Source organism: Varanus komodoensis, unplaced genomic scaffold (assembly GCF_004798865.1).
Source record: "Varanus komodoensis strain SLA01 unplaced genomic scaffold, ASM479886v1 scaffold27, whole genome shotgun sequence".
Lineage (NCBI taxonomy): Eukaryota > Metazoa > Chordata > Lepidosauria > Squamata > Varanidae > Varanus > Varanus komodoensis.
Window position 1 is genome coordinate 8,603,315 of NW_025335701.1, and position 27,285 is coordinate 8,630,599.

General features: G+C 52.0%; 3 protein-coding genes across 7 annotated transcripts in view; 1 reads left to right on the forward strand and 2 right to left on the reverse strand.

The window, feature by feature from the left end:
• The window catches only part of LOC123025322 (F-box/LRR-repeat protein 8-like), a 13,036-nt gene extending 9,583 nt beyond the window's left edge, over positions 1–3,453 (reverse strand). The window contains exon 1 of the mRNA XM_044433910.1: positions 3,331–3,453. The gene's annotated coding sequence lies outside the window, so the exon portion shown is untranslated. The remainder of the gene's footprint in view (positions 1–3,330) is intronic.
• LOC123025467 (F-box/LRR-repeat protein 8-like) lies at positions 2,599–11,601 on the reverse strand. 4 transcript variants are annotated; one of them, XM_044434210.1, is made up of 3 exons: positions 11,505–11,601; positions 7,236–7,434; positions 2,599–4,785 (listed from the first exon to the last, which is right to left on the reverse strand). In XM_044434210.1, exons 2-3 carry the CDS (start codon positions 7,397–7,399, stop codon positions 3,816–3,818), a joined length of 1,134 nt encoding a protein of 377 aa, XP_044290145.1. In that variant the 5' UTR covers positions 7,400–7,434; positions 11,505–11,601; the 3' UTR covers positions 2,599–3,815. The 4 variants fall into 4 exon arrangements, with proteins under 4 accessions (XP_044290145.1, XP_044290144.1, XP_044290146.1 ...); XM_044434209.1 differs by lacking the exon at positions 11,505–11,601 and adding an exon at positions 10,268–10,291; XM_044434211.1 differs by lacking the exon at positions 11,505–11,601 and adding an exon at positions 10,205–10,233.
• A 254-nt stretch (positions 11,602–11,855) lies between these two features.
• TRADD (TNFRSF1A associated via death domain) lies at positions 11,856–26,087 on the forward strand. Of its 2 annotated transcripts, none has more exons than XM_044434282.1 (5): positions 11,856–12,005; positions 18,093–18,246; positions 20,893–21,167; positions 22,034–22,265; positions 22,688–26,087. In XM_044434282.1, exons 2-5 carry the CDS (start codon positions 18,102–18,104, stop codon positions 22,993–22,995), a joined length of 960 nt encoding a protein of 319 aa, XP_044290217.1. In that variant the 5' UTR covers positions 11,856–12,005; positions 18,093–18,101; the 3' UTR covers positions 22,996–26,087. The 2 variants fall into 2 exon arrangements, with proteins under 2 accessions (XP_044290217.1, XP_044290216.1); XM_044434281.1 differs by lacking the exon at positions 11,856–12,005 and adding an exon at positions 12,265–12,359.
• The last annotated feature ends 1,198 nt before the right edge of the window (positions 26,088–27,285 follow it).

Here is a 27,285-nt window from a genome sequence, read left to right on the forward strand (position 1 = left end):
TCCCCCCCCCCCCCCCGCGCCCTTTGCATCCTGCTCTGTGCTCCAGCTACGAAGCTGGTGGGGGAACCCTCCACAGTCGGGGGAAAGGCAACACCTGCAGGCAAAAGGCTTCCTGTTCTGCATGGAACGCTAAATTAAGTGGCACCTCTGCGTTCACTTTTGGCTTGACCTCCTGTACTGCAGCCCACCTGAAGCGGGGAAAGATTTGCTGCCCTGCCGTGCATGCATTTGATCGCCATGGGGCTTCCTTCTGGGCAGGCCTGTGGGACTGGAGGGTTGCACAGATAAGCGGGAGTCCTACGGAGTAGCACAGAGCCCTGTGGGACTTTTCATTCCCTGCAGCCTTCAAAATAATACAAGGGTTCTTCAAAACGTTTCCGCACTTTTAAAAACTCTTTTTATTAAGAATTTCAGAAACACACAAAGTCAGAAGGGGTCTCCCGGGCCATCTAGTCTGACCCCCGGCTCCAGCCGGCTCCGCTCACAACATGCCCACCATGTGCATGTCCAGCCTATCCTTGAACACCCGCACCGATGGGGCCTCAACCACCTCTCGTGGAAGCCCCTTCCACACCCTGTCTGTCCTGTCTGTCAGGAAGTGGCATCTAAATGGATCCTTGGCTCCCTGAGCTTTGCTCCGTTGGAGCGCGTCCTGCCTTCCTCTGCAGGGGAGAACAGGTCTCTACCCACCTCCGTGTGACATCCCCTCACGTACCTGTATGTCGCCAACAGATCCCCTCTGAGTCTCCTCCAGGATGAAAGGGCCCAGTTCCCTCTTTGCTCTTTCTCCCCCCTCCAAGCCCAGCCTCCCTGACCTCCCCCCATTTCCCCCTTCACACATGCAGTACCTTCTGGGGCAGAGGGCATAGTGAGAGCATCCAATGGGCAAGAGTGGGACTGTTGCTCTGAGATGGGGGGCGGGGTGGATTTTTTCCTTCTGGGGCCAAGGCATTTTTCTTTCCTTTGGGGTTGCAGGCAGGTGTGTGGGGTGTCAATAGGATGAGAGCTGCAATGCTGTGTAGGTGGATGCAGAAAGGCGGGCTTTTCTGCACGAGGCATTTAACCCACCACTTTACCGAAGCTGCTTCTGTGGGATCCTTTAGAGGGTTAAGATCAGCTCCTGCACATGCTTTATCTCCCTCTGGGCTTTCTCTGCTTTCCTGCATTTCCCAAGCAAGCAGGGGTACTGCCGCGCTGCACAACTGCAAAAACACACCACTGCCCCATGGCAGAGCAGTTGCAGTGTGGGAGAGGCCCTGGAAGACTGCGATGTGGTGTGAAGAACCTGCAGACTACCGTGAGTCTGGGGCTGCCAGGGCACAATGAACGTCTGGCATAGCAAAGTCCTAATTCTCCTTGCATTCCATACCTGTTTAAGATTGCTTAGGGTTACAACTTTGCCTGCTGTTGGCCCAAACTGCCTTTCCTGTTCAGTTACTTGGGAAAATTACCGGTCTTCTGACTAGCCAGGTCCTCACTGCCGCCTTGATGGGACCAGCCACATCCTGCATGGGAACCGTTTTGCAGATTGTCAAATTCTGAAATGAGCCCCCGGGTTGAAACCCCTGCTGAATGGGTTTATCCCCTTAAGCTGAATGGGGCTTATTCCCAAGTGCAATTCTATAAAGAGCTCCTCAGAGACAAATCCTATTGAGCCCAGCTACTGCAAGCGCTTAGTTAAATAAGATACTTATCTTCCTAAGAGGAAAATAATCCACACTTTTGAATGATAAGGCAAAGAAAACGTTTATGAAATCAGTTGGCATTGTGTTATCGCAAAAACCACATGCTCCCAAATTCTGAATGGAATTTTACTTATTTTTACATTGGAAGGTTCCCAAGGCAGCTTCCATGGTCCTACTCTTCTCCACCATAACCTCACGACAAACCTGCGAGGTAGGCTAGGCTGAGTCGTCCAGTAAGCTTCATGGCTGAGTGCAAACTAAAGCCCTGGTTCTGAGTCCAGTCACTTAGATCTACATTTCCCTGAGTGTTGTATAGAAATTAAATGAAAAAAAAAGCACCTGCCTGCAGATTCATACGAAAGTAAAAGGAATTCAGATGGGTCGTGGAGAAACAGTGGGCCCGCCCAAATTTTTGCAGGGTCTTTGTAAGGTCTTCTCACAGTGGGCATTTGGTGCTACACTTTCTATCACGCACAATTTTGATCTAAGTGGGTTTACACACTCTTGCCATGGATGAAAAGGGGGAATGAAAATGCTCAAGCTGTAAAATCAATATATGTCCTACTTAGAGTAGACTAATTGCAATAAACTGGCCTTCAGTTACTCCCCTTCATTTCATGGGTCTACTAGAAGTATGGCTTATTTTGAACTTTACTCAGAAGCTTTTAAGGAAAATGCGCATGTGCCTGGGAAAATCTAAGTATGCAATTCCTTCCTTCAGGAACTTAATTCAGGCTTAACCTATGGAATGCGCTCCCCAGAGAGGTCCGCCTGGCGCCGTCGTTATTTGCTTTTCGGCGCCAGGCCAAGACCTTTTATTTAAATGTCATTTTAATTGTTGATTTTATTTATTGATTTTAACAACCTTGGCCAGGATGTCTCCAGCTGTATTTTATTGTATTAATGATATTTATTTGTAAGCTGCCCCGAGGCTTAGGCGAATGGGGTGGCATGTAAGTCTGCTAAATAAATACATACATACATACATAAACTGGTAGTGAACATTATTTTTTCCTCTGGCTTTAATGCCACGAAACTAGCCGAGGAAGCTCAAGTTTGGATGCTGGAGTTAACATTTTGACCTAATACAGGTGACTCCATCCATTGCAGTCTATATACAAGGGGTCTTCAAAAAGTTTCAATACCTTTATATTTTATAAATATTTTTTTTGCTGATGGCATTAAAAAGTTGGTATGTTGCTGGGAAAAATGCATTGCAAAGGAAGGTAACTATGTAGAAAACTGATGTGATTTATTTTTGAAATTCTTAATACATTTTATTAAGCTTAATAAAGTTTATTTTATTGGTGGTGTTGTACACCGTCCTGAGACATCAATGATGGGACGGTATATAAAAGTTTTAAATAAATAAATAGAGTTTTAAAAAGTGCATAAACTTTTTGAAGACCCCTTGTATTTCTGCATGTGCTTTTTGCCCCTGCATGAACAATACTGTATTTCTGTCTGCAAATATTTATTGTGAATTATTAAAGGCCATAAAATCAGTTTGTGTACTTCTGTGATTGTACAAGAGCTGGAAAAATATACCGACCTGCACCTCTGGTGCTATTTTTACTAACCTGTGCCTAGTGCAAAAGCAGAGTAATAATGTGAGATAATGGGATCGGTGTGTGTTTCATATCACCTGATAGACTCGATGGCACCTAATTTCAGCGTGCTCCAAAACACCAGCTGCTGACTCCAGCGAAACTTGCACAGCAAAGTCCTTTAGTCATGCCAACACCACGTTCTGGAGACCTGTGGGCTGGACACCTGCAGCAGGCTGCCCTCCCCTCAAGGCCCTGCCTTCCTTCCAGCGTCGTTGCCCGTTTCTGCAACAGCTCTCGTCGCCAGGACCTCCGCTGGCTTGCCTGGCAAGCAGACAGCCAACGAGCGAAGAGGCAGGGCTGCTCGCTGCTGGTCCTTCTCAGCACTATGTTCTCTGGGCCAGAGCACAGAGCAGGTAAGCAAGCAGTCTGCAGCGGAGGAGAGGAGAAGGAACTGGAGTCTTGCCTGATAGTGGCAGCTCAGCGGGAGGAAACCCAGCTGGTGGCGGAGGTGGTAACCACACAATCCGGCCAGCGCCGCTCCTGCTGCCGGGGAGCACGGCTGCAATGGCCCAGCTGCCAATCACTGGACTACAGTTGCACCCCAAGGGCTGCGTTCTTTGGTCGTCTTGAGCGTGTAGCATTTCAGGCCTGTGCAGTGCAGAAGGAATGCCTCCACCACACCTGGGCTCACCACGCAGTAGCAGTGGATCTCCCTCAGGCGCACGCACCGCTTGGCCAGCTCGATCAGGGAGGAGTTGAGGTCGTCCGAGGAGGTGGTTCGGAGGACGAGCACCTCCAGCGTCCTGCTGTAGTTGCTGGTGACGAACTCAATCTGCTTCACCATGTATGTGTAGGTATTAAGCTGCAGCGTCGAGACCGGGATGTTTGCCTTGAGAATCCGAGGGATCTTCCAAGCGGGGACCGTGTGGTCGAACTCCAGCTTGACTTGGAGCTGCGGATATTTCTCGCTCACCGCAGCCCAAAGCTTTTCCGGGATGACAGGGATGTACTTGTCCAGGCGCTCACAGAAAATGTCGAGGCACTTGAAGGTGCTCCTGCTTGCCCCCACCACTTCCTGGAACACTTCCTCAGACAAGCTAGCATAATAAACCCCCAAAGTGGAGAGTCTGGGACAAGCCTGCAGGACCTCGACGAGGGTGCTGGGTTTGACGTTGCACACCAGAGTGCGGTTGTTGATGAACAGCGTGTGCAGTTTGGGGGAGCTGAAGGCCATCAGTCGCACAAGGCCGTCATCCAGCGTGAAGGGCATCTTCCGAAAGTCAACGTACCGAAGATCGATCCCGTTCTCGCTCTGGCAGATCCCTTGAATGCTCTGCAGGATGTCCTGGCCAGAATAGAAGTAAGGGTTCTCTCCTCGGCACTCAATGCACAGCGCCTGCAGCTTGTGGCCCTGCTCCGCCAGCAGGGCCAAGATCCGGGTGACGTTCCTCCGGGTCGCCTGCTTGGACTGATCAAACGTGATCTTCAGGTGCTTGATGTGGGGCAAGAACGGGTGCAAGCTCAGCAACGTACCTTCCTCCGCGTCGCAACTGCAAGAGCATTGAGGGACGGGGGAAAGATCACCACTCGGCATTGCCACGGCTGCATAACACCACTTAGGTCTGACTCGGCAGGGCTCTTCCTACCTAGGCCAGCCCTCTGCCCACACCATGGCCGAACAGCTTCCTGCGGGAGCCTCCAGAACAAGGCACCCCCAGCCCATGTTCTCCTGCAGCTGGAGACGGCTGGCATGTTGGCTCTGACAACAGAGGCGGCACACGGCCATCGAGACCGGTGTGTGTCAGTCCAATTGGTCTGTTGTGTTACTGCATGCCATCAGGGCATCCCGGCCTATGGCGACCCTATGAATCAGCCCTCCAAAATACCTTGCCCTTGACAACTGCATTCAGCCCTTCCATGTTCAAAGCCAACCAAGCTGGGGGTCATTTAAGCCGGCATGGACTGGGCTGCATGCAGCCACTTTAAATATCCAAGCCCTGGTTGGGCTATTTGCATTATCTGGACTTAGGCGATATGGGTTGTTTGAAGGTTAAACAACCCTCAAGCAACCATGCGACAGACCGGGGTGATCAGCCTTAGGCTGTGATGATTCTTCACTGAACACAGCAGCACAAGAGATGATTAAAGTGTTCTCTCGGGCAGCAGGACAGGGGATATATTGTAATTGTTGTGAGCCGACCCGAGGCTTCGGCGAATGGGGCGGCATAGAAATGTTTTAAATAAATAAATAAAATAATCGAAACCTACTGTTGATCTTTAAAGATGTGTTTTGCTTGCAGTTGCTGTTTGAATGAGTTGCAAATTATCAGCCAGTGTGAAGTCCGTTTACAATATTGGGAGTGAAAGATCCCCCTCTAGTGACATCCATTGCTGCCTTCTACAGAATAATTCTTAAATGGATGAATTCTTTACAAAAATTAAATGTGCAATACCGTGCTAGTATTGCAAAGCCTTCCTGCACAGCAGCCTTAAAGTTTTATGAAAGGGATTTGACAAAGGGCAACACGGTGCAGCATTTTGGTCTGGCAAATGCAAAACTGGAAGCAGCCCGACTTTGTTGCCGGTCATTCTGTATTTGTGACGGTCCCTTTCAAGTCGCCGCTGGAAGTCCTCCAGAAGACACACCTGCCTGTGAGGACTGGCCCTCAGTCTTTCTAGGACAGCCTTCCCCACCCTGGTGCCCCTGTAGTTGTGTTGGACTACCACTCCCAGAATTCACAGCCGGCACATGCCACCAATTGGCAGGATCCTGGGTGGGGAAAGCTGATCTAGGAGGACCAGCTACTGTGATATTAAACCAGTGGCAATACGGTGTTTCAGGTGACAAGTCCCAGCCTTCACGGACATTGGCATGGCTGGCTGGGGCCGATGAGACCTGAAGTCCAAAGCATGCAGAGGGCACTGGTGCCACATGGGTAACTGAAGTTTACTGCAAAGTGGTTGGAGCCCCCTTTGTCCACCTGTCAAAGCAAGGACCCGGGTGTTGTCTGTCCCACCAAGAGTGCGATAGTGTCACCAGTGGCCACCACTCAACATTTCCGGGTGTGGCTTGAGTGGTCTAGTTGTACCTTAGCAATTTGGGGGTACATTGCTTCACCCCTCCACTTCCAGCCCTGCAAAGGTCTTCCATTGCTAATAGTTGGTGCTGCGTTCAAGCACAAGGCTACAGTCCCAGAACACCCTGTGCCCCCACTGATCATGGGCACCCCCCTCCCTTGGCCAGCAGGTCCACAAGCAGACAAAGGCCCCACTTTTATTTTAGACTGACTACAGTTTCCTGTGTGGTCCGAACCACAACGAACTGTGATTAATGTTAACCATGGTTCATAAACTATGCCTTGACACTAGCTTGTTTCCACTAACCATAGTTAAGATAAATCACAGTTTGCCTGGGTTTGGAAGATGTCACAAGCTGTGCATTAGCAAAAGCGTCCAACTCCTTTGCCCAGGTGTGGCAAGGCTAGGTTTCATCTTGTAATACTGTGGAATACATCTTGTAGGGCTGTGGAACTGCAGTCCCCGGGGCCATAACTGGCCTCCCAGGGTATCAATCTAGCCTTCCGGGTTGTCTGGAAAGCCATGCCCCCTTCCCTTGACCCAAACCCCTGCTCCCTGGTAGAAACATTGGCTGTTCCCATCTTTTTTTGTAGGCTTTTCCCCCATTCTAAAAGGTTGATCAGAGCCAAGTCCCATTAAGGTTCACCTACTGGGAATGAGACCTTGATCTAAAATAAGTTGATACGTTTTGTCGCGCTTGTCTTCAGCCTGGAACGCAGCCCGGGTGGCTTCGCCAAAGTGGCGTCCAGCCCTGGGACTGAAAGGGCTTCTGCAGCCGTGGCAGGGTCCAGTGCTACGTTTGAATCCGCCCAGCGTGTCTTGTGACGCGTGGGCGACAAAACTCAGCTCTCTGGGCAAGCAATGGTACATTTCCGGGGCCAGAGGCGCATTCAGCTCCTGCTGCAGTGCCTCTCCGGCTTACCTGATCTCCGTAAACGCCCAGACAGGACTAGAAGACACCGCCACAGCCCAGTGCTGACAGACGTGGTAGGCGGCTTCCCTGTCCTTCAGAGGCAGGTAGTAAAAGATGTGGGCCAGGATTTCTTCAGGCAAATATCTCCAAGCATCTGCGGCTGGTGTAGGCATCTTCCCAGGTCTGCACTTCCTCCCTGCAAAACAAGCTGCCCCGCAAAAGGAACCATCAGCTACGAAATAACCGGGCCGAGTCCGGGATGCACGTCCAGAGCTGAGTTACAGCATTCAACATCCATGCCTGTCCTGTGAGCAAGGTGCCTAGGCTTGCCCCATCTTACCAGTTTTCCCCAATCTGGTGCCCACCAGACATGTTGGACTACATCTCCTAGCAGGTAGGCTGGGGATGCTGAGAGTTGTAGTTCAAGAACTCTGGTGGGCACCAGGCTGGAGAGGGCACCCCTTAAAGGAAACCCCTAGGAGGTCCCCCCCCACCGCCGCCCCTTGTTATAGGATCACCTGTCATTGTCCTAACGTAGGTGAAATGAAATTTTGAAGAACTAACTTCCCACATTCAAGAGATACGATTTTCAAACACTGAAGGACGTTTGCCAAGAGAAAGGCCATTGCACAGTTGTAGTGGAGAAACTGTGTGCCGAGAGATTTTAGGCGGTCTCACTTCCAGATACGTGGGTACTTACTGGGACTTGCCTCTGATCAGACACGCATGGGCTTAAGCTTTAAACTACAAGTCTTATGTCTGCTTATCCAGCAGGAATTAATTCTCAGTAGGCAGGTGCAGGATCGCTCTGCAAGGCTATAACCCGATGCCCAGTTTCCTGGGAAAAGCCCCATTAAATCCAATGGATCCTATCTATGAGCAGATGTGTCTAGGATTGCACCTTTAGACTCCAGTCCTAGGGAGTTTGGCTGGAGATTAAGTTTGCAATCTTACTCTCTTTCCCCTGGGAGTCGGTCCCATTTAACTCAGCAATACTTTCTGCTCAGTAGACATAGAAAGAGTGTACTATGAATTCCATGAATTCAGAATTTAACCATCTAGGACTGTATCAATGGCCTTCAAAAAGAAAGAACTGAATAAAGCTTTCAATGCAAGAGTCCTAAACTGCTGGATTCCACTGAGTCCAGAGGGACTCAGTCCTATCCAAGTCTACTTCACAGCGAACGTCACTGGGTTAAGCAGGACCGATCCCAAGACAGTGAAGCCAAGAGTACCGTCCCGACCACAAGCTGAACTCCACAGGGCAGGAGTTTAAAAGTTGCCATCCTATGGAAGTCTGGACCGGAAAAAGGCGCTTCTTCTGTCTAACCTTGCACAGCAAGTCTACTAAGCAGAGAACACTGGATGGGATTTATTCATGCACTTGTGTTCCACTTTCCCAACAGAGACCTCTAGTATGACTGACATGTCCTTGTTCGTCCAAGGCAAAGCTTGGCGGCCCTCCCCTCCCGCTGCCTGCCTTCCACCCAGCTGCTCAGGAGACCTGGGTTATCCAGTTAGCCTAACATAGATTGCCTGGCCCCGGATGCAAAAAAGAGCAGAACTGAGAAAGCAGCTCCACCTGCGGATCCTTCTTAAATAGGTGCTGCTTTACTCCTTCTGTCACACCCTGACTGAGAACTTCTCCTGCCCTCTCCAAGCATCACACAAGCTCGCATTCCTATATTTAAGGAAACGCCTTCCTACTGATGGGTTACTTGCAGCTCCTTAAAGGACTGTGTGGCACAGACACCCGCAAGCCCAGAGCTGACATTTCCAATTAAATAAAAGCTTGTCCGGCATAAAAGAACTCCTTTGATTCTCCTTCACCTCGTGAGCTTCAGCTGGCCAAGTCCGGCAGCGAAAGCCTGGCAGCTTTATCAACTGATACATTTTCCTGCTCATCAATGCTCAAGAAGTAACCTTATGGGAATGTCCAGGTCTTCTTTCAATAAGAGCGGCTGGCATAAAAAAGGCAAGCTTTTCCATCACACAGAATTTTTTTTTGCCTTGACTGCACTAGCCCCGCAAGCTGGAGCCGTGTGTGGCCCAACAGCTGCACTCCAGCACCTTTTGCGATGCTGCAAAGGGACATCTCTTGGATCAGTGGCCAAGCTTGGCACCCAGGGCAGGGGTACAACCAGTGGGACCTTCTGGTGGGGTGCCTGGAAAGCCCCTCCCAACTCCTGGAAATGGCTTGGAGGGAGCCGGCTGGTCCCTCTGCTCCCCTCCCTGCCTGGCCTCGTTGAGCCGAAGGAAAAGGACTGGATGCACAGCGGGCAAAGCCATCTGCCGACATTACTTCAGCTGTCTTGACAACAGAAGCGCCATCCCTCTCTAGCCAGAGGCGCCCCTTGGAAAGGACTTTTTCTAGCATACCTCTCAGTACTGACAGAACCGCTGTTCCTCCTTCCCTCTCCCGCCTGCAGAAGCCACCGGTTCCTTTCTCAATGGGCTCACAATACGAGACGACGGAGGAAGCCACGGGACAACGGTGTGGTGTGCAGTGAGTGACCCTGCAGTTGGTGCTTTTTCCTTGTCTTGCAAATAAGTTTCATGCAAAAGGAAGTCGCACCTGTTCACTGTTTGCCCTGGACTATTCTTCCTGCCACTCCTCAGTTCAGGCAATAAAATGTCTCCATAAAATGTCTCATCCAAGTATAAGGTGCTCCAGGTCACCATCAGCAAGTCTGGCCCGACTGCAATGGTGGGGGGGGGGGTGCTTAGCTGGATCCAACCAACCTTAAGTTAGTCTGTGCGGTGGGTGGGTGGACCTTGGGAGACGCAAGTGATTCTCCAAACAGCGGCAAGTTTTGAGGGTGTGGGGACAGCAGGCGCAAACCCCCTTTCCCCCCTGCATCCAGATGGTGCTATGATTCATGAGGTTAAAATGCAAAACTGCACATGTTCAGTGTTATTATCAGTATCACTGTTTTTTATATTTCAATACGTTTTTCATTATTATATTCATGCCCCACCTTTTCCCCTCTTGCAATGAGCCCAGGGCAGCTTGCAAGCTCTCCTCCTTGGGTCCTGGTTACCTGAAGGAGTGCTTATGTCCATACGTGCCCTCCTGCCCCTTGAGATCAGCGGCAGAGGCCCTTCTCTGGGAGCCCTCTGTGAAAGAAATTAGGTGGGTGAGTACCTGGAGGAGGGTCTTCTCTGTGGTGGCGCCCCATCTAGGGAATGCGCTCCCCAGAGAGGTCTGCCTGGTGCCGTCGTCATTTGCTTTTCGGCGCCAGGCCAAGACCTTTTTATTTAAACGTCATTTTAATTGTTGATTTTATTTATTGATTTTAACAACTTTGGCCAGGATGTCTCCTTCTGTATTTTATTGTACCAATGATATTTATTTATTTGTAAGCTGCCCCGAGGCTTAGGCGAATGGGGCGGCATATAAGTCTGCTAAATAAATAAATCTTAATGAAGACATAGATCTACTTCCTTTTTTTTGGGGGGGGGAGTTCAAAATGTTTTTGTTGCATGCAGAAATAAAAATTTGTTTTCTCTGTAGCAGTTCATTGATTTCATGAATGCAACACACTAGTTTTTTTATATATAGCATAAAGGCAAAAAATGATATATGCAGTCCGTTATCTTCATTTTAGATGTCAAAAGGGTTTTGGGCCTTCCGGTGTTTTTTTTTTTCTGTGGGAAACGGGTCCAAATGGCTCTTTGAGTGTTAAAGGTTGCCGACCCTTGCTCTTTCACTCAAGGGAAGTGAAAGTCACACGTGGCCAAACACATCTCCTGCATTTTAGGAAAGCCAATTTTAATACACAGAACAAGGATAAGCAAAGGTACATGGCCGGTGACTCTGATGAGTAAAAGAGTCCAAGAGGGGTGGAAATGTTTAAAAAAAGGAAACTCGAAAGGCACAATTACAGACAATGCAACAAGGAAAAAGGGCGGAAGGCAGCCTCAGAACCCCTGACTGTCAGCACAGTCCAGCAATGGCACAAGTGACCGAGAGAGATGGCGGGCTCTCCCAAGCTGGAGGCATTCAGGATGCAACTGGGCAGCCAGCTGAGAAGGATGGCTGACCTGGCAGTCCTGCCCTGCTGGACCCTCTGGCCCCTTCCAACTCTACCACGCTATGACTCCCAGGGGCTTGCCTTCAGATCCCAGCTGGGTCAAGGTCAGGCACTCTGCACATGCCCAGAAGGACCGCGCTCTTCCCCGTTTCCCCGCTCCCAAACGCGGGGCTCGGGCCGGCTGCACACAGGGCGCACGCCGGCACCCTCGCCGCCTTCCGCCGCGCGCTTCTGCCCCACTTACCTGCGATCAGATAGCGCGACGCACCCCACGCCAGCAAGTTTCCCCGCTCCGGCTGACGTCGCCGCGCCTCCTCCGATTGGCCTCCGGGCTTTCCTGGAGGGGCAGGCCCGCGCCGTGGCCGCCTCCCAGCGAGCCACCCCAATGGAGAGCGCAGGCCCGCGAGGATTGGCAGGTGCTCCGGCCAGTAGCGCCTGGCGCTCGCCGTGCGAACGGAGGGCGACGCTCAGAGTTCCTCCCGGAGGGGAGGCGGAAAACCCAGGCGGAAAGCCCCGGGGGCATTCGCGGGGGGCATGGGGGGCGGGGACGGACGCGCTCCCCGCGAGGCAGCCGTGGCGGCGCGTCCGGGCCCCCTTCCTCGGCCCGCTACATGAGCGGCGGGGCGATGTGTGCGCCGCCGAGCGCCTTCTCCCTCCGCGGCGCCGCTAATGCGCAAAGACGGAAGGCGCCTGCCGCAGTCGGCGCTGTCGGGCGTGTGGAGCGCGGAGGCGCCGGCCGCGGGAGGTAAGGAAGGGGCTGAGCGCTGCCCCGGCCGCGCGGGTTTGGCGGCCGGAGACCCCCGTCCCCACGCCGCTCGCCCGCCCGCCCGCCGCCGGGGGCCCAGATCGCTGCGCTGCGCTGCGCTGCCTCGGAGTTCGGCCCGGGCGACAGGCGAGGGGCAGCCGCGAGCGGACGGGGGATGGCGAAGCGGGAGGGGCGGGCACGGCTGGCGGGCTTCGCTTGCGGCGCTGTTAAAGCGGAGCGGGAGGGAAATCCCCCCGCGCCGCCGCCGCCAAGATCGGAGGGGCCGAGAGGGAGGCGGAGATGACTCTGGTTTCCAGAAAGGCGAGGGAGAAGGTTTCGCCGGGGCGCGTTCCGGTAAGCGGCTGCGCGCTGGACGGTTTCATTCCGGGAACTGGCGCTGGTCTTCGCTCCATGTTTGTAGACGTGCCAGGCAGGCAGGCAGTTTCGCCGCCGCTTGGCCTGGAGAGGACAAGCGATTCGGCTGATGCGGGCGCGCCCGGTCGCGCCGCGCTGTCCCTGTGCGCTTGAGGCAGCGAAGAAGCGCTGCGCTTCCCAGCATGGAGGCTTTTTGCTGCCTAAACATGCACAGGATTCCACCCAACAGGTTTGTCTTGAGCGGGACGGGGCATATTCACGAGTGGCATTCCCATACTTTCAGCGCAGGCGTTTTAATTCACAGGAGGGTTCTGAACGGGGCTAGAGGCCTCCTCTGTGCAAAGCTAGGGAAAGTGCTCCGTGTTAGTTACCCTGGAGTAAAAGCACCCTCTGAAGCAGGCCAGGCTTTTCTTCTCTTATTAAAACAAAGCAGAACACTGGGGAAATTGGAGGAGTGTCTTCGGCTTTGTAAAAACAAACAAGCAAGCGAAACACCAGCTTTCCAGAAAATACTTGAGCCTTTCATATAGGATAGTGGCCAGGAATATGCAGCCCCCCAGGTGAGGTAGGACGGCCCCAAGCAGCTTGGCCAGAGGAGGGGATAATGCAAGTTTTAGGCCAACACTTGTTTTTTTTTTGGGGGGGGGGATCTGAACAGCTGGTGCAAAATTGAGCTTTGCTTTAGGAGACTCACAAAAGGAGCAGGTGATGGTGATGGAGAGCCTACCTGAACCCGATGGGCGGCCTCAACATCCTGGGGTCACACTGATGAGCTGACCCATGTGGCTTAATATTTCATGTGGGCCGGTAAGCAGAGTGCATCCCAAGTTGATAGAATGTAAGGGCAAGTCCAGGAACGGAGTGTTATTTCCACAAGAAAATGGCCGGACTGGGTATCCCAAGGATACATTTAAGAATCACATGGGGAAAATAGTACCGTGCTGCCATGGAAAACCAGGTACATCAACCGTGCTTGTACTACGGATCATTAGTGCTTATATGTTGCCTGTGAGAAAGCCACCCAAGGCTAGAACCGTCAAGCTAAGACTGTGAGTCCGGGGTCCTATTTGCAGTTCTTATGTGCCATCCGGTCGAGTGGAGAATCTTGTTTGCTCTGGGGGCTCACCAGCCCCTTCTGGTGATTCATGTGAGGACAAATGACATAGCCAGGCCAGGGTGTAGGCAGGATCACCAGGGACTTCGAGGCAACGACAGGTCCTGCCAGACGAACCTTGTGGAATCTAGGACAAGGTTTCAAGGTGGCTAGACGGGGGATATAGTGGATGTGGTTTACCTGGATTTCAGCAAGGCCTTTGACAACGTGCCCCATGATATCCTGGTGGAGAAACGGAGGAGTTTTGGGATACACCAAAGCACTGTCCGGTGGATTAGGCATGGTTGACTGACCGAAAGCAGAGGGTAACCATTACCGGGGAATCATTGGGATGGTGGCCAGTGACAAGCGGGGTCCCCCAGGGCTCTGTCCTGGGGCCGATCCTGTTTAATCTTTTCATCAATGACATGGAAGAAGGGGTGAACAGTCTGCTGAGCAAATTCACAGATGATACAAAAACTGGAGCAGTGCCCACAACGGAGGAGCAGGTACTCCAGATCCAAAAGGATCTGGACAGACTATGGAAGTGGGCAGGAGACAACAGGATGGCGTTCAATGTGGATAAGTGCAAGGTCTTGCACTTGGGGCATAGGAATAGCTGTCATAAGTACAGGTTAGGTGATAAGTGGCTGGAGAGCAGCACTTGTGAAAGGGACCTTGGGGTGCTGGTTGACTGCAGGCTGAACATGAGTCAGCAGTGTGATGCGGTGGCCAAGAGGGCGAGCACCACCCTTGGTTGCATAGCCAGAAGTGTGGCTTCTAGATCAAGAGAGGTATTACTACCACTCTACACAACTCTGGTGTGCCCGCAATTGGAGTATTGTGTTCAGTTCTGGGCCCCTCATTACAGAATGGATTAGCCAGGTTGGAGTCAGTGCAGCGTAGGGCCACAAGGTTGGTGGCTGGTTTGCAGGGGATCCCGTATGAGGTGAGACTGCAGGAACTGGGTCTCTTCAGCCTGGAGGAGTCTCAGAGGGGATCTGTTGGTGACATGCAAGTACGTGAGGGCGTGTCACACGGAGGTGGGTAGAGACCTGTTCTCCCCTGCAGAGGAAGGCAGGACATGCTCCAAGGGAGCCAAGCTCAGGGAGCCAAGGTCCCATTTGGATGCCAGGAAGCATTTCCTGACAGTTAGGACCCCGAGGGTGTGGAATGGGCTTCCACGGGAGGTGTTTGAGGCCCCGTCAGTGAGGGTGTCCAAGGATAGGCTGGACATGCACATGGTAGGCATGTCATGAGTGGAGCCAGCTGGAGCCGGGGGTCAGACTAGATGGCCCGGGAGGCCCCTTCTGACTCGCTCTCTTCCTGTGTTTCTAAGTCCTCTCCGACTGATGACTGAAAGCCCTCCAACTTGGCACCATGCCTACTTGCTCTAAATTCCAGGCTTTGACTTACCTAAGGCGCCCGTCCATCCCCCATTTGGGTTTCCTTTTCCTCTTCTGCCTTTACCCTCCCTAGCATGAGTGCTTCCTCCAGTGAGTTTAGCCTTCTCAGTGCAATTCCTGTGACCTACCAGCCAGCCTCTGTCAATACCATCACCCCCACCTGCTCTTGCTCCTCACTGTCCCTCTCTCCAATGCCACCACTTGCCCACCTGACTGGCTGAGAGCCCAGAGCAAGAAGGCTGGGGCATTCCCTCCTCCTCCTCACCCCCCGCACCCTTGGCTGGGCAGAGCAAGAGGCAGGTAACCAGGCAGGTTGCAGTGGGAGTGTGGAGGAGTTGGCCTGGGGGCTCTTTTCCAAGGGACCCTCAGCCTTGATGGGTCCCGTCGTCCAAACGTCTGTGTGGCAGGCTGGGCTGAGCAATCGTCCACATTGCACGTTTGGTTTTAACATGACATCCAAACTTAATACAAATCAACATTTCAGCGTTTGCACTTGTAACCTATCAAAAGTCACTGTTGCCCATCGAGCAAATCCACTTAAGCGTGCTTTAAGGACGAAGATTGCACAACATGGGCTTGCGCAGGCACAAATAACAGAAATGGGATGAATAATAATGTTTCCTGGCCATCTCATTGGGAAATATGGTTGTTCTGGAACAGAGCCTGATGAGCTGCTGAAAATATCTGGGCGTTTAGGCCACAGTGAAGCCCTGGAATCCGTGAATTTGAAAGAAACACCATTTTGTGTTGACTTCCTTTAGTGCACTGAATCCTTGGCCCTCGTCTGCAGTTTACAGTGCCTTGTTTGCAGAGCAATCCTGCAAACTGAACTAATAATCAGAAATAGCAGTCGCTGCATTCGAACTTAGAACGCTGCTATGCACTGGATCAGCCCCTTCCAGCTGAGTATTGTTGACACCAACTGGCAGCGACCGCCCAGAGATCACGGAGCTTGGTGCTGGGCATCTCAGGGTGGAGAACTGGTGTTCTCTCTCCCTCTGGTGGTTCTGGAACTATCTCTCCCTCTGAGCCAGAGTTCCTCCCAGCCTTAGGTTGCTGAGAGGAGGCCCCTGTTGAAGCTCAGCAGCATGCCGGTGCCACTTACCAGGCCAGACAGGAAGGCCTCCTTTCCCCACGCCGGTCAAGAGGCTCATGCGCTGTGTGGTTGGAAGTTCAGGACAGCAATACCCTTCCCTTTGCAAGGAAAAGCAGAGTACAAATACAGAGTGAAGACTAGGACGTTGTGATTTTCAAATACCTGCATCTTTGTTTTTAATAACCGATGCTGAAGGAAAAGCACAAATTAAAAAAAATGTGGGAACTGGATTTAAAACCTACTCTTTTTTTCTTAGACATTTAAATCATGATTTAAACTGCTGCATTAAAATCAACTGGATTCAAACTAGCCCACCATCAAGAGCATATCTTTCTCCCATTATTAGGGGATGAAAACCTTGGACGCCTGTCTTTTGAGCTGTGCAAACAGCATAAACCAAAGTAACAGTCCCAGTGATGTGTGGGAATTGTGTCTGTCCATGTGAAGAATTGGATCCAAATGGGAAACATTTCCTCTGTGCCTCTTTTCTTGAAAGGTCCGGGTGGCTCACACAGCTGGAGGACTAGAAAGCCGGAAGGGCAAGAGCCGAGGATGCTTAATTGGTCCCCTTGGGTTGGTTCCTCCTGATAGAGCCTAAATATGCACCTGGAGCTCCACTCCTCTCTGTTCTACCTCAGCAGGCTGGCTCTCACCTCGTTTGGTGACTGACAGTTCGGATGCCCTGGCTAATTCCTGCTCATGTGCTCCCACCCCAAACCTGAACCAGCAAGCCTGGGCGACTGCAGGCTGGGCGTCCTCCTCACACCCGCCTGGTTTAAATTTCTCCCCAGCTGAGCATCTGCCATGTTCCTAATGCTCTGTGCGTCAGCTTGCGCAGCATCAGTGGTCACCCAGCAGGCACCCCGTTTGGCTGGGGTACAGTCTCCATCACTCCAACGAACACAGCCGAGCCTGGTGCCCTCTGGCTGTGCTGGGCTTCCACTGCCTTCACCCCTGCCAGCACGGGCTTGCTGAGGACGATGGGATGAAGCGCAGAGTGTGCTGAGCTGGGGAAAGCAAGGCTGGGCCGGGCGGACACTAGGAGGAGGAAGGCCCATCTTCCATCTTTGCCTGAGCCACAAAGCCCGCTCTTCTCTCTCTTCTGAGCCTCTGTCCTCCACCCATTGGTTCTCCCATCGCGTTTATCCTTCTCCGACCCTGCCCTTTTTTTTGGCCTCCTTGGCTGAGCCAGAACTGAAAGCTGCATCCAACCAGGCCTCCTCACTGGTGCTTCTGCAGGGCAGTGTCCACGCCTCGCCCTGGCCTTCCAAGCAGCTTCAGGCAGAGGTGCCTTTGCTTACCTTGCTTACTCCACAGCAGGAGAAACCGGCGAAGATCATCTTGCCCTGCCAGCCTGGCCCTGCCCACCTGAGCCCCTCCACGCGCCTGTGCCATGTAGCTCCAAAATAACCCTCGGGATGTAAGGGGGGCTGTGGCGTGGGTCCTTCTCCCCCAGCCCTCTTGTGGAGACACTGGCCTAAGCAGGGGAGAGGCAAGGCAGCACCCACATCCCTCAGCAGCTGAGCCTGCACGCTTGCTGCCGCCGACACCGGAGGCTGCCCAGGGCCATCGGGAGGTGTAGCCATTGGCGGATTCCTCCTCGGTGGATTTGCCCCGTTCCCTTTTCAAGCTACCCAAACTGGTGGCTGTCCTCGCATCTCACGGTAGCAAATCCCAATGTTTAACCATGCAGTGCACATAAAAGGTCCTTCTTCGATCCGGCCTGAATCTCCCACCAAGCAGCCCCACAGGATAAGTCCAGTCGGTTCTGGGACTGTGCACGTGCAGGAGAGAAAAATCCCTGTCTCCATTCTTCCCCAGAACTGGAGAAGGAATAGCAGGTGCTGCCGAGCGCCCATGACATCCGCGGTCCTTCCCTACAGCCCCTACGTCAGGAGGGTGGCTGGTGCCCAGCACGCTCACCTGGGGCCAGCACCAGCTCACCATGGCGAGCCTAATTGCGGGGCAGTAATGGAAGAAGTAGGTCCAAATGTGGAGAGCGGCTGTCCCAGGGCACCGCGCCACAAGATGCGGGTCCCATGTGGCTCAGAGCGACTTCAGAAACAAGAGAGCCTGTGTTTCCACCTAGTTGGTGTTCTGTTTTTTGCCTCTTCTAGGGTTGCAGAATGATGGGCAACAGCTCTGAAGCCTGGGTGGGAACTGCTTACCTGTTTGTGCGGTCGACGTCAAAAAATGTCCTCCTGCCCGCACTCTATGGAAGCCCCCAGAATAAGCAGAGGGTCTTCAAGGCGTTCAAGCTGGCATTTGCGGGTGCGTATGGCGCGCTGGGGAACACCTGGGGTTACGCTGCCGAGCTGCTTGCCAGGTGTTGTTGACAGGTGAGACCAACTGACCTGGGGGGATCTGTGCCACGGTCCAGTCCCCTCCACCCTGCGGCTTCGAAACGTGGCCATTAAATTCCCTCCTCAGTCCATGAATCGGTGACTGGTGCCAGCTCCCCAGTTTGCATGGAAAGGCGTTAAACTCACAGCGCTAGCTTTGGTTAACTTTTCCCCAGAGAACTGAAAGACAGAGGAACTCAAAGTTGCCTGCTGCACCTTAACCCCAACCCAGGTGACTCATGCACAGCATTTGCTTGCCTTGTTCCTTCCGGCTCTTGTCAACTGCTGAGTGTTCCTGGAACTGGGTGTTTCCCTGGCCCTGCCTCATTTTTGGAAGAGTGTGTTCCGTGGGGCAGAAGAGACAGGCCGTGTGTGGCAGAAGGAAATTAGCAGGAGCCAGGGGGACGGAGGCATCTTTTAGGAGAAAGGAAGATGCCTCGCAGCCGCTGCCTGTTCTCCCGCCTTCCTGAGGCAGAGAGAGCTTCCAGGGCTGGTCTGGCGATTGCTCCCTCTTTCTTACCTCAGCGCTCGGGGTGCAGCTGGGGCCAGGCCGTTGGGCCAAAGCCCAGCGTCCCCCCTGAAACGATGACCCTGAGAGGGGGGATGATAGGGAACAGCCCTGGCTGCACTCGCCCAGACACTGGTCTGTCTGATTTGGAAAGCCTTTTACCAGGAATACACCTGGCACCCGGAAAGCGGCTTCCCATGAGAGCACTGACTCTCGGGTCTCCCTGCACCACTGCATGGCGAATGGATCTGTGGGGCAGTTAGTGTAAGCTGCAAAGGTGCTTCGGGTTCCAGCCTGGCCGAGGAATCCCGGCTGGAGACGTGCCGGGTCCAGGTTCGGCTCTGTCTCAAGGGGCCCAGCTCTGGGAGCCTCCACTGCTGTCCCTTCCTGCCTGGCTGGGCTGCAAGAAAAGCCCTGCCGGACAAGAGCCAGGGCTTCCTGAGCACTTCTCCATGCTGAATCATTTTCGACTCTCCCACCAAGGCGTCTGTCCGCAGCCTTTTCCTTGACTCCCCCTTCCCCGCTGTCCTTGCAAGGGGAGTAGTTGTGGCCCGATCCGCTGTGCTTGCTTGCACATCCCAGGTGATCCTAGTCGTCACCTTTGCTTCCTTACGGTAAAACCAACTCAACAGCCCTGCTCCTGGAGTACAGCGCTTCTATTAAAAGCATTCCTGTGCCAAGCCCACATCTTTTCAGACACTCACTTTTCCCATCCTGAAGTTCTTGGTGCAGGTCCTTCCCCACAGGCTGGGCTTCCTGAACTTTATCAGCCCTTCTGGAACCGTCACCAGAATGCCGTTCCTTCCAAAACCAGCCCCAACTCTTGGCTTTCGGGGAAGCATCATACCGCTGCCTGACTGGAGCAGAGAGAGTTTATCGATTTCTACCTGCCTTTCTACCAAACGGCGTGCTCCTCTTGGCTTACAGTCACTGAGAAAAGCAAGGAGAAAACACAGCAAACTCTGCAACTGCAGAGTAAACGTGTCATCTGGCTTATACGCCGGAGGCCTGCTTGAAGGACTGGGAATGGAAGGACAGCAGGGAGGGAACAGCTGCAGCCTCTCCTGGTTGTGGCAGCTTGGCTGTGGAACTCACTGCCAAGAAGTCCTTCCTTCATGCTGCTACCAAACATGCCCCTGAAAGTGGCAGTCTCAAAAGACGGGCCTTTCCCAATGTGTGCAGGAACTGGGCAGACCTGTGCGAGGGAAGGTGGCCTTCCCAGGAGCCTGAGACAGGAAGGGCCCTTCCATCAGCTCAGCTGCAAGCCAGTGCTGGCAGTACTGAGCTAGATGGACACAGGGCCTGTCTCATGTCCTATATTGAATGGGCTGGGATCTGGATTTATTGCCCTCCCATGTTCTCCAGTCTCTGGCATTACGGACCTTCCACAGTAGCCTTCCTGGGGTGCTTTGGCAGAAAGGTGAGCAGAGTTAACTATCAGAAGCATGGTGAGTGAGGGGAACCCCCTTTATGGTCAGGGCTGACTGACTTCTCCCCAACCAGTTGCCCAGTACAGACCCCAACTTCTGCATAAGCTACATGCTTTGGAATCCAGCTATTCTGTACTTTCCCATCTATATTGGCTAGTTATCAGTGTGTCTGAATACACGGCAGCCTTTCACGCCTGGTGCTGTCCTGTTGCTTTGGACTGCAATTCCCATCACCTCCCACCAGCTGCCACATCTGGGGGGCACTGGGGTGGGGAAAGCTGCTGTACCCGTTGCTCTAGTGCTCTGCAAGGGACTGAATGCCACGGCCATACCTGCAACAAAGCGACTCCACACCAAGTGGGGCCATTTCTCCATCTACTCTGATATCGCCTGGTTGGACTGGCAGCAGTTCTGCAAGCTCAGAAGCAGAAACGGGCCTTTCCCAGTGTGTCTGCCTGGGATTATTTGGATTGGAGGTGCCCAGGGCTGAGTCCGAGAGCTGCACTCTCCCACTTGGTCGAGACCTGAGAAGCAATCAGGCTGCAAAGCAGCTGCTCCGGTGTCCCACCCCTCCAAACTCTGCCTTGCTTTGCTTGCCACTGAGTTGCTTTTCCTCCCCTCCCTGCTGCTTCTCTAGACTCCACTGGGAGCCTAAACGGGCTGGACGTGCTGAAGGTGCACTGCAGTGACCCCCACCTGATCCTCCAGCTCAAATTCTGCAAGGAAGAGAACTGCAGGAAGTTTCTACAAAGCTACCGCATGGGAACCCTCCAGGACTCTCTCCAGAGACACCTCAAGGACTCCGTGGGCAGCGCCATCCCTGTCCAGATGGAGCTGAAAGCTGGCGCCGAGCAGCTGGACAGCATGCTCCGGGAAGAAGAACGCTGCCTGAGCTGCATCTTTCATGAAAAGGTGGCGCCCGGACTCGGAGGGCGGGGGGGGCGGGGGGGGGCTTGCCGCGGCTTCTGGGTCACAGCCAATTCAGAGACTTGAGCTTCTAGGCAATCCCAGCCTGCAGCCAGGGCTGGATTCTGCAGCTCGTGCCAAGTTTTGCACAATGCCCAGGTTTGAGTATTCTGCATAGTTCTGGGTTTGTGTCATGCAGGGAGAGCAAGGAGCTCAGTGGAGTGCTCATTTCCAGAGAACTATGTAGCAGAATCTCATTTCCAGGAATGTCTCTTACGGGGAACCGCTCAGAGCACTGAAGGCACCCTGCCTGCTTTCCCAATAAGGGCTAGAAACTTTTTTTAAAATGAAAGGTAACATTTTCAGTTAGCCATGGATTCTCATTCTCTGCTATTACAGGATCAAAAGGACCTTCTGGCAAATTGTATAGGTTTTTCTTTCATATCTGCAAAAGCATGGCCCTAAAGAAAAGCAGTGTATTCTTGTCAGATGAGCCAAGCATGACTCTTCTGAAGAGAAGCACAGCAGCCGTGGATTTTTTCAAGTACTTGAAATACTTTTTTGTTTTCTGCAGAAGTGCAGAACCAAATCCGGCTGTCCTGGAATACCCATCTGCACCACTCAAGGATCCCTCAAAAGGATAACCCCTCACTTAAAAAAAATCTGGCCACCAGTTTTTGTTGGTTTCCTGGTGTTGGTAGAATTCCAGCAAGGAGACCAGAGTAGGGAGACTCCCCTCACCCAATTCACCTGTTCAAAGTGGGAGAACTCTTTAGTTTGGCCCTGCAATCTAGGAAAGGAAAAGAGCCAGTTGAGGGGGGAATTGGAACAGAAGCAAAACTTGGTATGCTTTGTTTTACTTATTCTTTCAGCCTAACCATCTCAGGGATGAAGAAATTGCAAAGCTGGAGGAATCCCTTAGAAGTCTTAGTTGTCACCCAGAAAGCAACACAGGAAATCAGTATTTGTCTTTGGATTCTTCCCCTCCGTCTTTGGATTCTTCCCCTCGGTCTCTGGATTCTTCCCCTCTGTCTTACGGTTCTTCGGAGCTTTCAGGGTCTTGTGTGCAGGGAGATGTCTTCACATTCCAAGGGCAGCCATTTGGTGAGTGTTTCAAGGGAGGCGTTGGAAGAACCCCGCCATGAACAAGACGAAACAGTGTGTGCATGCAATTGTGTCTCTATCCATATGTAAGCTGCCTGGAATTCCTTGAAAGGGGATGAGTATAATAAATAAATAAATACACGGATCAGACTGGCTGAAAAAAGAGGACCCCAAAAGGGCGTGTTTCCAAGGTCTCTCCATCAAGCAAGCTGTCGCCAAAAAGGCGGGTGGTTGGTAGAGGGGAAATGGGAGAGGCAGGAGGCAACGCCAGTGGCCGTGCACGTGGGAAATGATGGCACCCTAGCAATTCTTTTCCTTTCCTGTTGTATAGGGTGGCAGCCAAAAGCCCTAATCCTATGAACGGTGTTCATGTACAAGGTCTCCCAATGAGTTAGATTTCTTTTCCGTTTACCTTTTCCAAGTCAACCGAAGGATCACGCCGGACGACCATCAGAAGTTTGCCAAACTTGTCTCGAAGAAATGGAAGCAGGTGGGCCGGTCTCTGCAGGTGACTTGCCGGGCGCTTCGAGATCCCGTCATCGACAACCTGGCGCACGAGTACGAACGGGAGGGCCTGTACGAGCAGGCGTACCAGTTGCTGCGCAGGTTTATCGACTCGGAGGGCAAGAGGGCCACCATCCAGAGACTCATCACTGCCTTGGAGGAGAACAGCCTCCTGAGCCTCGCAGAGGAACTCCTCGGGTTCCAGCAGAGGGACAGCCCGTCGTAGGGGCAACCCAAGCGAGCCGTCGGCCGAGCTGCTAGCTGCAGAGCCGTGCTGTGGGGAGACCCTTGCACCCACGAGTCTCGTGACTGCGCCTCAGTGATTTGATACCAAGCCAGTGCGGTTCTTCACCTGCAGCAGCTCCTCAAGAAGAACTCATGGTGGAAATGGACCAAAGGGCATAACGAGCTTTAGTGCTGAACTGTGGCTGCTCTCGAGCATCTTGTCTTCCAGGACCGTCTTGAGGACGATGGACCGATTTGATGCAGCAGCTTCTGAATGCCTTGCAGACATAGTCGCCTCCCCCAACTCCCAAAAAGATGGTGGGTGTAGGATTATGCGAATGTGGCAGCAATCTAAGAATGTACTCCTATCCTAGTTTAGACAGAAAGATGGCCTACAACTCCCAGCCTGCCCTGGCAGTTGTCGGTGTAAAATTGTGCCTTAAATGACCGAGCAGGTTGTAAAGAATTGACGAAGGCATGTTCCCACATCCATTTGCATCACTTGTTGACTGCAGGCTCAACCAGTGACGTGGGCCTGAATAAGCCATCCCTGGACAAGGACCTGGCTAGCCCATCCTATTTGCCTTATGTAAACAAAAGCGGTCGCAGCAAAGCTCAAAGCATGGAGGGCTCGGGGGTGCCTCCCCCGCCCTGATTGCCCCGTCGTGACCAGGAAGGCCTGAAGACCCCGGGATGCCTTCTGGGCAAGGCGACCGTCCTCGTAAGAAGGGCTGTGCCACTTCAGATGTGGGGGCTTTCTAGTCCAGCATTCTGCACCCACAGCAATTTGTGGAAGACCCACAAGTGGCTTTCAGTCCATAGCGCATCCGGTCATGTTTCCAAGTGACTGGTGTTCATCAACACACTGCCTCCCATACCAGAGATGGCATATTGCCATCAAGGCAAGTAGCCACAGAGACCTTCTCCTCCCTAAATTAAATTTGCTTAATCCCCTTTTAAAGCCAAGCACAGCTGTGGCCATTTCCTGCTGATCAAAGAAATTTGATAGTTTTAATTATGCACAGTGTGAAGCATGGCATTCTTTGATCTCTCTCGGATCTCCCACCAATCAGCTCAATGGGGTGACCCACTGGGCTCTAGAATTGAGAGAGACCTCTGCTCATCCTCACCTTGCATGGTTTTATACCCCTTGACTCAGTCTTCCCGTACACCATTTTTCTCAACAGTGCAGGATGCTGCGAGCTCATTGCTTCAGTTCCTCCACCGTGTCAGTTGCCCTTTTTCCTTCTCTGGGGGCCCTTCCATGTTTTCTATTTTGTAATTGCTGCAGCATCTATGGAGTCCAGAACATGGCACTTTTTAGTGCTGCCAGTTCATACGCTTGGCTGGGGGTTAAACGGTTGACTAAAATGTCTGGCAGCTGAACCAACTGAAAATTTCATTTTCCAGAAAATTTTGCATTTGAGGTGCTGGAAGAATTTGCAGAGAATACTATATCTGCAATGGCTCATTCGCACCTGAAAGTCTTCACCTGTTGCAGAGTTGAAATTGCAGGTTCCAACCCGCCCAGGGTGGCCTTGATACGAACACACAGGGTCAGTCGCTTGTGCTCCTTGCGGGATGCAGAAGACTTTTCTCAGGGAAGTTCTACCTCCTCTGCACTTCCATCATTCGATCTTTGTGTCGTCGTTTCTGCATGCCAGAGCGCTTCCTCCTCGGACGTTTATTCTGTATTCACTGTGCTTTCTTCACTCACTCTTTATGAGGCCTCCATATCGTACCATTATCATCCTTTTGTGTTTGTCTATTTTGAAACTCTGAAAACTCCAGCTTTTCCAGAAGAATGAAAAGGAAGCAGGCATCGTGCTTTACAGGCAGTCTTAGCATGCTCCTTCCACCTTTCTTTTTAAAGGAAACCTGCCCCCGTTTAGTGCACACAGCTTCTGGGTTGGACTGCGGTTTCGCCGTTGCTAGAGAAGGTCTGGGGTGGAAAGCGTTGCGCTAGAGGCTGAACTAGTGGGCAAACCCATTTTTGGTATGTCCCTCGATCATGTTAGTACGTGAGAAGCCTGAAGGGGAGCGTGGGAAAGGTGGGGAGACCGTGCTGCAGTTTGTATCTCACTCATGTGAATCACAGAAGTTTGTGTCCTCCTAACATTTTAAACAGGTAAAAATGCAAAAAACAAAACAAAAATAGAGGTGAGTCTGAAATTGGTGCCTGATGGAGAACTTGTCCGTCAGAGCACATGGTTGTGCTCAGTTGTCATCAGGCCATTTGCCTCTATTTGTTGTCTGTTTTTTGGCGATTTGGGTGCCTTTTTGCCATTTAAAACCAGCATGTTTGCTTCTTGGGCTTTATTTTTGCTGATGCACCTTTCCGATCCAGCAGCACCTGCCCCTGAATGTAATGCCGCCAGGTGCTCTCATCCACAAAGTTCTCAGGTCCCAAAGCCACCCTTAAAACAGAAAATTTATTTAGGATGCAATGCTAGAAAAGTTTAAACAGCAAGAAGGGCTACAATTCCCAGCTCAGTCCAGCTGGCTGTAGGGCTTTCCTTAGGCAGGATTGTGCCCTTAATGCGAAAACTCAAATAGGTGGAAAGACTATTAGGGGAAAGTGAACGAATGCAAGGTGGAAAATGCTCTAAGAGAAAGCTGAGCGGGGTGGGTCCGCCAAAGGTGCGGTTTCGGCCATGCACGTGGGTGGGGGCGCGCGCTGTCTCCCCTCCAAGCGGCGGCCTGGCCTGGCCTGCCTAGCCCTTGCCTGGGCAGTGACCGTCAAATTTCAGGGAAGGCAGGAGATGCCGATACATTTGCAAAACACTTTTTGTGCTGCACTGCATCTGGAATGTAGCTTTACACAGTAATGCGTCTTCTGAAGTGCCAAGTCGATGGAAATAGCAGTGCGTTACTACAAGGACTTCCCTCTAATAGGCACTAATTTTAACGCAGCAATTTGCATCTTTTGATTGTATTGCTTTATACATTAACACTTCGCTTACCACGTGTACTGGTGATTTTAGGACTGATTTGTCTCTCTTTTTTCCTATTTCAAGGTTCAATAGACTCTCTAAAGCATTTGCCATACAAATGCAGAAATCAAATAAATGTGCCAATTGGCGTTAAAAGAAATGTGTGCCACGTGTACTGCAGGTCCTTTCGGGGGCTTGTCAGGTTGGTTTTTGTGCTTAACCAGACAAAGCTTGAGGTGTTCTGTCTCTGGCTGGCCATGGAGCAAAGACACTAATCCAAGGTGTCACTCCAGCAAAACTGAGCCCAAGGATTTACTGGCGTGGATTTTTTATATTTTTAATGTTCATCCTTCTTGATTGTGGTTAGAAAACCTGCAGTTGCCTGGCTTCTAGCTACAGCAAGCCCCATAGCCAGTGGAGGTTTGCTGTGCCCATAAGCTTTATGGGTGACCACAGACAGCATTCCTGATGGACAAGAGGAGATGCCTTCTCTTTCCCTGATTCCACCTCGGAAGTAGAAAAGCCATTGCCCAGTAAGCCGGAGTCAGTTACCCTGGGGTCCTGCAGGCCAGAAGACGTGACTTCCCTGAACTCGAGAGGGTCCACCCTCACACCATGAAATCCTTAGCACCTCCCTGTTAAAGGAGGCAGAAGCTGCAGAATCAGGCAAAGGCTTTTAAGAACCACATGGTTTCCCCATGAGGATTCAGTTGAGAGCCAGCCCACGTTAGGCAGCTTTCTTGGATGGCCTCTGGATGTTGCTGAGACAACAGCTCTTGCTAAGCAAGTCCTAGGCAGCATTGATCTATCCTGGTAGTCTTCCTGGATGGCTGGACTTGACTCTGCCTTGCCCTTCTAGTCAATTCAGCTGCTTCCAGTCAACTTCTTTGAGAAACCTGAGCTGAGTGAGACTGGACTGCACTCATTAGGATTTTGACATATTTCAGTCCAGTGGTGAATGTGAGAACCTTGTAATATTATTATTGTTATTGTTGTTGTTATTACATTTTTATACTGCCCATAGCCAAAGCTCTCTAGGCAGCTGACAGCAATAATCCTAGAATCATACACTCAAGTCACCCATCCCACTTCTGCCCAGGCCTGACCCTGCTTAGCTTCCAAGATTAGGCAGGATCGATTTCAGCTTGCACTGCTGGAGTGCAGGGGACAGATGTTGATATGCTGCCTGAATTGCTGGCCCTTGAAAACACACCATGGACATGCCCATGTTCTGTAGGCCCCCACTGAAGACCACTCTCGCCAAAAGTCTGACTTATGATCGACTGCAATCTTGTAATAATAATAAAAAAATAAGTCCTTAAGACCTCGATGAGACTTATTTCTGAGTAGACGTATTT

What these genes read in the sequence shown, in the direction of transcription:
- LOC123025467 (XM_044434209.1), bottom strand. Translation starts at nt 10,289, where the DNA reads ATGGACATAAGCACTCCTTCAG. An exon ending in GGACATAAGCACTCCTTCAG is followed by an intron (nt 7,435 to 10,267) that starts GTAACCAGGACC and finishes TTTGCGGGGCAG; the next exon opens with CTTGTTTTGCAGGGAGGAAG. An exon ending in TGGGCGTTTACGGAGATCAG is followed by an intron (nt 4,786 to 7,235) that starts GTAAGCCGGAGA and finishes ATGCTCTTGCAG; the next exon opens with TTGCGACGCGGAGGAAGGTA.
- TRADD (XM_044434281.1), top strand. Translation starts at nt 12,306, where the DNA reads ATGACTCTGGTTTCCAGAAAGGCGAGGGAGAAGGTTTCGCCGGGGCGC. An exon ending in GCTGCATCTTTCATGAAAAG is followed by an intron (nt 21,168 to 22,033) that starts GTGGCGCCCGGA and finishes TTATTCTTTCAG; the next exon opens with CCTAACCATCTCAGGGATGA. An exon ending in ATTCCAAGGGCAGCCATTTG is followed by an intron (nt 22,266 to 22,687) that starts GTGAGTGTTTCA and finishes ACCTTTTCCAAG; the next exon opens with TCAACCGAAGGATCACGCCG.